The following is a 9,463-nucleotide window of genomic DNA, read 5'->3' on the forward strand; positions in this document are numbered from 1 at the left end:
ACTCAGCAGTATGTGGTCACTGGTGTTTTAAAAAAATGTAGTAAAACTTGGTGGAACAAACGATCCATGTTTTCTCATAGACTGTTTGGCTCAGTTCTCCAGACATGGATGAAGCCTAGTCCTAGACTGAAAACATTATCAATGGAGAGCTCGTTTTTTATTTATTTTTATTTCTATTTTTTCTGAGCCTAGGACTCGGATTCATCCAAGTGTGAGAAACTGACTGAAAGCTCTGAACGTTCATTATTCTCAGTTATAACATGTCATATGCCCCCAACTCGAGTGGTGGCGGTAGAGATGCAGAGAGTATGAACACACAAGAGAGCTAATAAACATTATCTAAGGAGGAGGACCAGCTCTTCGTGGCGTGTAAACAGGATCATACAGTCACCTTCTGTGGTCTTGGCAAAGTGGGGTAGCGTTATTTTCACAGACCAGGTAAGCGAGACAAGAACCAGGCGATACTGACCTGTAGTGGACTTTATAAACTTTAGCCACTGGTAAGTTAGCTAGCTAGTGTTTAGTTGATGGTAATATGATGTACTAATGTTAGCGAAACAGTCAGCTTCCAGCTTGTATCATCGGCCAGAGTTAAAACTAGCTAAGCTGGCTGTTGAGATAGCTTTTAGTGTATAGTTGTCGTTTGAAAGTGCTTTCAATAAGCGGTGTTCACCGTGTTACCGTCCACCATAACACCTAACAAAGTGTGCTAACGTTAGCTTAGCCTTCTCAACACCTGTGTGGAGATAATACAACTCACCTGAACCCAAATCACCTCATATCACATGATGACGAGGGGCAGGTGTTTTACTGAGCTCTTAAATGTACGTTGAGTTAAAGGTGGTCAGCAAATACGCACAGAAGCCTTATCAAGCTCACTTCAGAAGGAGACTGAGCAAATGCGTTTGTAAGTCGAGTTAGCCAGAGAAAGAAGAGGTAAGACGTATTTATTCTGGGCTGCTTTCTGCTACAAAAAGGAACATATTTCTGTTTTATGTTAGGACCTTTTCTGACATTGTTTACCGTCATACCGTGATTGCTGTGTTTTTCTGTCTTTTAGAAATGCAGTCTGTGGTCAAACAAAACCTTCATTCGGAGGTTGAAGGCGACATCAACAAACTCATCAATCTGAAGCTCAGTGCATCCTACACCTACCTTTCCCTGGTATGATTTCTTTAACAATAATCGGTCATAAAGCAGCAGAGTTAACTATTGGTCTACTAGTATTTGCAATGCAATCCAGTGTGTATTTCTATCTTTCGTTCTTTCAGTAATCCCTAAACATTGTTTTTCTATGATCTCTCGTAGGGAATGTATTTTGACAGGGACGATGTTGCGCTGCCAAAGTTCTCAAGTTTTTTCCTGGAGCGCTCGGTGAAGGAGAGGGAACAAGCTGAGAAGCTGCTGGAATATCAGAACATGAGGGGAGGCCGAATTTTGCTCCAGACAATTGCTGTATGTCCCAATCAATAATGAATGGACTTTTGAAACCACTGTTATTTAGACTTGTATGTTCCTTGTTACATTTGTTGATTCAGTTACCAACTTTGTGTCATAGAAACCAAGTAGAGAGGACTGGAGAGGTGGTCTGGATGCACTGTCCTTTTCCCTGGAATACCAGAAGTCCATGAACACATGTGTCCTTGATGTGCACCGCAGAGGTGGCACCCACACTGACCCTCATGTAAGGGTGGCACTATTAGATAGATGTACTGCTTGTTCTATTTGATGGTTAAACTGTTCCACATAAATATTTGTTGTGTTAACCAAAATCACAGTATGACAAACTTGAGTGGTGTTTAGTAGTCTGTTAAACATTAACTTTCTCTTACGTATGTATGTGTTTAGGTAATCTTACTAGAATTATTTTTACTCACTATTTTCTGTCTTTTGTAGCTGTGCGACTTCCTTGAACAGCACTTCCTCACCGACAGCCACGACACCATCAAGACGCTGGGCGATTACATTGGCAGTCTGACCCGCCTCACTGCATCCGAGACCCATGGTTCCATGGGAGAGTACCTCTTTGATAAACACACTCTGTAAAGGTCACAGCAGTATGCTATTACAAGCTCCTCATTTACATAGATGCATAGAGACACTGTGCATTCTTTTCCGTTAAAAAAAACTTCACAATATTTTCAGAGTTTGCCACAAACCTCATTAGTGTACCAATGAGATGAACTCCTGAGCAAGTTACATACAAATACCTCAATTTTGCTTTAAAAAAAAAAAAAACAACAGTGGAAAAATGTTCTCACTAAAAATGGTGCTAAAACTGCCATTTTCCTAAGCTGTTAAAATGAGTCACTTGTTCACAACTCCTCATTTGTGTCATATGTCATGCATTCCAAAGTCACAGGTTTCAACCTTCACAGCTGTTTTGTAAAAATGCATACAATTTGGGACAAAGAAAATGATTTTAAGAAATTTAACTTTTGGAATTCCATTGAAATATTAAAGTCTGATTATGTTGCCATTTTTTTTGTTAGTCTTTTTTTCCCATTAATTCAACGGTAAAACTTTGTGTCCTGTTCAGACACAGTCATTTGATTTGTCATGTAGTCCGAGCATATTTTGTGTTTCATGTCTGTTACGTATAGAACACAGTAAAGATAACAAGTGGGACTTTGCTTACTCACTGTTGGGTGGGAGCTTAATGTTTAACATTAGGCTGCTGGACAGTTTGTGGTTAAAAGGTCCACACTGCTTCTTAGTAAATTACATGTTTCAAGAGATAAGATTCAGTTGCAGCAATATGTCAACAGTGTATCACATTCAGGCGTATTTGCGATTTTACTCTGCTCACAGTTCCATTGCACTGTAACAAGCAGGTCTGCAACACGCTTAAGATTAATAATACAAACTTTGTATGTTTTGATTAAATTCTTGATTTTTCTGTTTTTTGACCAACAGAAATTATTACGACTAGATTTTAAAAGACTGATGTTACAGAGCGGGAAAAATCCCGTTAATCATATGATTTTTAAAAATCATATGTTCCCCCTTGCACATCCTAGGGGGATATAATTCCCCAAATTCCAACAGCCCTGCAATGCATGCTATAGAACTCTGAATATTTAAGTTTTTTGCTGCGTTAGTGTTTGTTTTCCTCCACACTTTCGTATGTTAACTATCAGAGAAGGTTGTTGCATGTTGGATTGGCCACTGAGATCTCCAGATGTAGCCGTGCAAACACGTGGCAGCATGCCTGAGGATTACTGTTCACATTGCTCTAAATGCGGGTATGTATTTTGTACAGTAAAATGGTAAGCCAAAGGATGGGGCCAGTGGAATATCCACTTTCAGTGAAAGTTGCCGGTAGATTGACGATTGACTGCAAGGACAGCTATTCTGAGGGGATTAGTGAAGGGCTGGTTGCACTACAATCTCTTCAGTCTAATGGATAAACACAACCACCACTGCTTTCAATATAATAAACACCTACGTTCCCTCGACATATGGGAAAGCCTGAAGTTGTGCAGTACGTTACATTGTTAACTCTGCAGTCGCAGTAAAAGAGAAGGTAACTGTTGGTCTTTATGTGTCTTCAGTCAAACATAAAGCAACAGATGTGTTGTCAGCCTTCTAATATCAGTAGGAGGGGTGAGTCGGATTAAACGACAACACTGTTCGAGTGATTTGCCAGCACTTTAGCTTTGATGCAAAGGGTTGCAGGAAGCCTGCCAGTCAGTGTTAGCAGCATACAGAGGGATTGAAAGGTGTGTAAAAGCTCCAACACGCCAAGGGGGAAAAACACTTGGAACTACTAGTTGTTCCAACAGCTGTTTCGAGGGAATTAAAGGACTGCATCAACAGGTAAGATAAACGTTATGTAATATTTCAGACATTTTGCTATCAAATGTAAGAGCACTGTACTGCATGAAATCTGAACTGGTGACAAAAATCTACATTTCTGAATTTACTTAATCATGATAAAGTCACAGTTGGTTTTGAACAAACCCAGTCAAAGGACTGGTTACCCTCATGACTGGTTCATTCGATGTAGTTCATTTCCTATGAATCTAAATGGAAGCATCATCCCCTTAATAAACAGGGGATTAGTATTAAAATATTTTTTAGCATCTTCTATTATTGGACATTTGATTCCATGGAAAAAAAATAGTCTTTCATGTATAATATACCAAATATATGTAAAATGATACTGATTAAATGATACTTCCAACCCTGGTGGTCCCTGTACCAGGAACAGGTCACTGTGTTATAAAAACACCACCCGATGCCATTTTTAGAGGGTTGCAAATTGTAGCACATTAAATGAAGAGGTTGCCTCGTACTTAATCCACTAAAATGGGTCTAGCATTTTTTATGCTTCATTTTAGTTGCCTCAAAATTGACAGGTGCAATAAATAATTTCTGGAATTTACAGTTTTATTGAGGCAGAAATAAAAATGACAATTTTTACTAGAGTTTTTGGAGTCTCACTCTGGTCTGATGTTGGGGATGAGATTTGATTTGTTTTAAAATTCTTTCAGTGTCTCTTATTCATAAAGCCCAATGTTGGTTATATAGTCCTACAGTTGTAGTGCTGTAAATGATTGAATTTGATAACATTTTTTGGTGGCAATTTAAAAAAAAAAAAAAACAGCCTTAGGTTTAAAGGGTTAAGCATTATGGGTATTCATGTGCATGAAAACTACAAATAAAAAGGTTTCCAGGAATCTTGGCTGTCGCCCTCTGGGCATCATTTGAAATGCCTCAAGAAACAGTCATTTTTCCAAAAAACTTTCCAAGGGAGTTGACAGGGAAACAGTGATAGTGGGTGAGGAAAATTGGGTGAGGAAAATTGAGGGAGGAGACCAACCACTATTTATTAAGGCTTTGAGAATCTGGGATTTTGGATTAATATTGTAGTGCCAGAGTTTAATCCAGTCTCCAGCAGAGACAGTGGCGACAGAAAAATGAGGATGGGATGAACGTGGGAGTGGGTTATGGGATGGAGGAGATGACAGAGAGTAACAGAGGGATTAGGGTCAGCCATGTTGAGCATCTGGCTCAGAGATGTCCTATGCTCCTGAACTGTACTGCAGCACATGAACATAGGGATTACACCGCATACATGTGAAGTTGTGTGATCACTCACTGTAGGAGCCAAGCTGACAGACAGCACGAAACAATGTGATTCTGCTGTTTTGATAGCAAACATGAGGCTGGTCAGCGCTGGGGTTCGACTTCGGAGGGCTGCTGAGCCATCTGAACCAGAATCGGAAGAAGCAACAGAGCCAGCTCATCATGAACACCCTCACTCAGAACACCACGAACACGAACATACAGAACATCACCCGGGGCACGACTACAACCACATGAAGGAAAAGTTCATGAATGAACTGAGTCATCTGCCAAGTAAGACACTTGCATAATTTGCGACACGGTCAAGAAATTAACAACTTCATGTATTTGTTGACATAAATAGTGTATAATTGGATACATTTAAAGTAATCCAGAGCTATACAGAATATATTTTGTCAAATTCATATTATTCCATAACTGAATCAAATCATTTTGTTTACCACTTTAAAGAACATAATTTCATAAAAAATGTACACATTGTAGATATGAGGCAGAATTTGTCACAAGAAGCAACTGTGTTTTCTCATCATATTAGACATAATATAAGGAATGATTTCATATTAACTTGTCTTCTGGGTCATTACAGCAACCATTTGAGTGTCCCTGCCTGCAAAATCCAGGTGCAAAACATGCAAATTAACAACTACAGTTTATGACGCCAGTAGTAAAGCTCTTAATGAAAAGCTGCAGCAGTGGTGCCACTGTGGGTGACTGTGGTAGCATAGGGCCACTCCCAAGAGGGACAGTGCTATTATCTGATTGTGGAGAAGGGTGTTGCTGACAAAACGCATGCTCAGCTAACCGTCTCTGAGATAAGTGCTCCAGTCTCTGCTGGAAGAAGCACCAAATGGTATTTCAGGAAAATCACGTTTTATTTTGATATTATCCATTATGACTTTGGGTCTGTTTCCAAGCTTAGGATAAGATGTTTATGTTCAATGATATTGCTAAAGCCGATTAAGATTTAAGTAAACTGACTTATCAAAGTAGATGTTTCTTATGGTATTAGTCATCTTAAGATGTGAAACATCATCAATCATATTCCTGATGTGTAAGATAAACAATATTTTACAAAGCATAATGGACATTGTGAAAACGTTATGACATCTACTTCAAAATATCTACTTTAAAAATAAATATTTAAACACAGCTTTTTAAAAATTTGCTTCTCTTGGATTTGGTTGTTAGACTTTTTTGTCAATATGTTAGTTTTGCACATGTAAAGGACAAAAGAATAAGATATGCACTAATTGCTGCCATGATAAGCACACATCCATTATACATACTGTAAGCACTGACGAGTTAAATTCACCTCTTAATTTTGCAGTTCCCATGTGGGCAGTAGGAGCCATCGTTGTGTTGGTTCTGGTTTTGGTAGCATGCTTCATCTTCTGTGTTTTCAAAAAATGCTTTGGGAAAAAGAAAAAGCCAAAGAAAGTGAGAGAGAGGAAGGCAGGTCGCCGCAGAAAGGAAAAGGAAGGTGAAGGAGAGACTGGAGAGAAGGTAATCTATTGCTGTTTTTCAAGTAGCTCATTAAATTAGCAATTTCACCTGATTAAGATCCTCATGGTGGACATATTTTGGTCTTCTAGGAGGGGGAGGTGAAGAAAGAAGGTGAGGAAGAGGAGAAAGAACAGGAAAAGTTGGGTAAGCTGGAGTTCTCCTTGGACTACAACTTCACAGATTCCCAGGTAGGTCCTGTGTGAAAACATCAACATTTCAGTCAAAGGCATTCATAATAATGATTATAATATATAATATATCTGTTTTTCTTAAACAATTGTCCCTCACTGGCCACTCTGACACTTGTTCTCTTTCGTCTAAAGCTCATAGTGGGTATCCTTCAGGCTCAGGATCTTGCTGCTATGGACATGGGGGGAACTTCAGACCCCTATGTCAAAGTCTTTTTGTTGCCAGACAAAAAGAAGAAGTATGAGACCAAGGTTCAACGCAAAAACCTTTGCCCTGTTTTCAATGAGACTTTCATCTTCAAGGTACCACATCCCTGAGGCGTCTTTGTCCACTTGATGTTGTCTGCGTTTTGTCTTTATGTCTCAGCTTGTGTCGGTGTTCCAGGTTGTTGATGGCATATCGCTTTTAACCCTTTATGAGGCAGAATTCCCTGACTGACATCTGTCAAGATATCCCTCCCCAAAAATTGCAGTGCAGCATGTTAATTGTCTCCTGTCACTCTATGTTCTTTGTTATTGTCTGGATTTTTACATCTCATTACATGTAAACAAAACTGTGTATTGTCTGCCTTCACCAATTTTACATTTGAATATCATAATAACCTCTTTTTCTAGATTCCATATGCAGAGTTGGGCGGAAAGACTCTGGTGCTGCAGGTCTTTGACTTTGATCGTTTCTCCAAGCACGATATGATTGGTGAAATAAAGATTCCCATGAACAGTGTTGATTTGGGCCAGCCAATGCAACAATGGAGAGACTTAGAGAGTGGTGAGAAGGAGGAGGTATGATGGTATCTTTATTTAAACATGTGCTGTGTGTGGCAGATAAAATATTTGCACTAAAAATAATACACACAAGATACTACTATTCATTTAAAAAATTGTAAAAAAAAAAATGCTCTATGTAACTGCTTCTAAAAATTAAAAAATCATGACAGGAATTTTCACAAAACTTCCTTTCAGCAGGAAAAACTGGGTGATATTTGCATTTCCTTACGCTATGTACCCACTGCTGGAAAACTGACAGTGAACATCATGGAGGCAAAGAATCTAAAGAAAATGGATGTTGGTGGCTTATCAGGTAAACAAGCTTTGTAATTCTTAGGTCGTGTGAAAAAAAAAAGACTTAGCCACACAAAACGCAACTCACCCTTTCTTCCTCCTTCATCAGATCCATATGTGAAGATTGTTCTGCAACAAAATGGAAAACGGATTAAGAAGAAGAAGACAACAGTCAAGAAAAACACACTCAATCCTTACTTTAACGAGAGTTTCAGCTTTGACGTCCCCTTTGAGCAGATACAGGTGAGCTTCATCAATGATCAGCTTGAAATGTAACAGCTTGTGTTTTTGTCAATGGTGACTGGAAGGTGAATTTTCCTGTTCTCTTATACAGAAAGTGCAGGTTGTTATCACAGTTTTTGACTACGATAAACTTGGAAGCAATGACCCCATTGGAAAGACCTTCATGGGTTATGGAGCTACAGGAGTCGGCCTGCGCCACTGGTCAGATATGCTTGCCAATCCCAGACGTCCAGTAGCTCAGTGGCACACGCTCCTGCCTGAGGAAGAAGTCGATGCAGCACTGAAAGCAAAACCTCGTTAGAGGCCACTTCAACGGATTATCAAATGCTGCTGATATGTTATTTAGTGTTAAACCTCATGTTTTCTCAATTTGAATGTTCTGTTTTCCATTTTGTTCCTTTTGAGATACTTTAATGTATGTCTGTATGTGTGCATGTGAGAGGCACAGGCAATTTTTGATATTTCATTGTTATTAAAACCTTGGCTTCTCCTGTTTACCGTAAGCTGTCGGGGTTTTCCTGGCTCAGAATGGGCCTTTGGGGGGGCAAGAAAATCCTCTGTGCAGGAAAAACCCTGATTATTACCAATATGGCTCTGTATTTGTATACTTGGAAAATACTTGTGTGTAAATGTGCATCTTTTGTGTATGCTAATGCATGGGCCTTGTACAATTTGGATTCAAAAAGAAATGATTCACAGAATTACGCTGTGCTCTGGAAAGTTTCTTGGCTCAGCTGACATGGTAGACTTTCTAGATCTTACATTATATTGGGCCGTTTTGCTCATTTTGTAGTGCTGTGGTGCAACAGAGTCCTGAAAAATGCAAATAAACCTACAGTGGACAGTTTTACCTCAGTAACTCCTTGACTCTCTTGTGTTTGATCATCATAATACATCAAATCTAATGAGTAATTAGCTTATATAAGATATTACAGTAATATATTCATAGGTGCAGATTTCAGGGAGGTTGCAGTGGATACTTCCTTGTAAATATTTAGAAAATTTATTCAAATCAGTGAATTAATCATTAAGAGAAAAAGGTGCCAAATACACAATTAAAGTGGTTACTTTCCCAACAAATAAATCAAAGGAGGACAAACCCTGATATGTGCAGCAGGGACAACATTACATAATACTTGATATATTGGAGAACAAATGTTGGAAAGAATCACACAGTGGCAGACAGCTTTACTGCATTACATTTAGGTTTTGAATTGTGAGCTGAGCCTGAATTTGGCGTACATAAACAACATAAAGTCTTTTCTAACATAATTTAATGCAGAAAAGCAACAAATGAGTGGAAAAAAGTCCCAATATACATATTAAGTCCCGCCGTGTCACCGCTAGATGGAGTCTGTCTTCTCCATTTTGAAAGT

At 38.9% G+C, this 9,463-nt stretch overlaps 2 protein-coding genes across 4 annotated transcripts; both read left to right on the forward strand.

Annotated features, from left to right (window-relative positions):
• Positions 1-282: 282 nt before the first annotated feature.
• zgc:56095 (Ferritin, lower subunit-like) lies at positions 283-2,479 on the forward strand. Of its 2 annotated transcripts, none has more exons than XM_023293792.3 (5): positions 283-438; positions 1,061-1,164; positions 1,309-1,455; positions 1,559-1,684; positions 1,897-2,479. In XM_023293792.3, exons 2-5 carry the CDS (start codon positions 1,063-1,065, stop codon positions 2,044-2,046), a joined length of 525 nt encoding a protein of 174 aa, XP_023149560.1. In that variant the 5' UTR covers positions 283-438; positions 1,061-1,062; the 3' UTR covers positions 2,047-2,479. The 2 variants fall into 2 exon arrangements, with proteins under 2 accessions (XP_023149560.1, XP_023149561.1); XM_023293793.3 differs by lacking the exon at positions 283-438 and adding an exon at positions 791-936.
• A 1,037-nt stretch (positions 2,480-3,516) lies between these two features.
• On the forward strand, positions 3,517-8,946 carry syt5b (synaptotagmin Vb). 2 transcript variants are annotated; one of them, XM_023293787.3, is made up of 9 exons: positions 3,517-3,819; positions 5,161-5,364; positions 6,419-6,594; positions 6,684-6,782; positions 6,918-7,085; positions 7,398-7,565; positions 7,749-7,863; positions 7,954-8,087; positions 8,179-8,946. In XM_023293787.3, exons 2-9 carry the CDS (start codon positions 5,166-5,168, stop codon positions 8,386-8,388), a joined length of 1,269 nt encoding a protein of 422 aa, XP_023149555.1. In that variant the 5' UTR covers positions 3,517-3,819; positions 5,161-5,165; the 3' UTR covers positions 8,389-8,946. The 2 variants fall into 2 exon arrangements, with proteins under 2 accessions (XP_023149555.1, XP_035796683.1); XM_035940790.2 differs by having other exon boundaries at positions 3,520-3,819; positions 7,746-7,863.
• The last annotated feature ends 517 nt before the right edge of the window (positions 8,947-9,463 follow it).

Source organism: Amphiprion ocellaris, chromosome 18 (genome assembly GCF_022539595.1).
Source record: "Amphiprion ocellaris isolate individual 3 ecotype Okinawa chromosome 18, ASM2253959v1, whole genome shotgun sequence".
Classification (NCBI taxonomy): Eukaryota; Metazoa; Chordata; class Actinopteri; family Pomacentridae; genus Amphiprion; species Amphiprion ocellaris.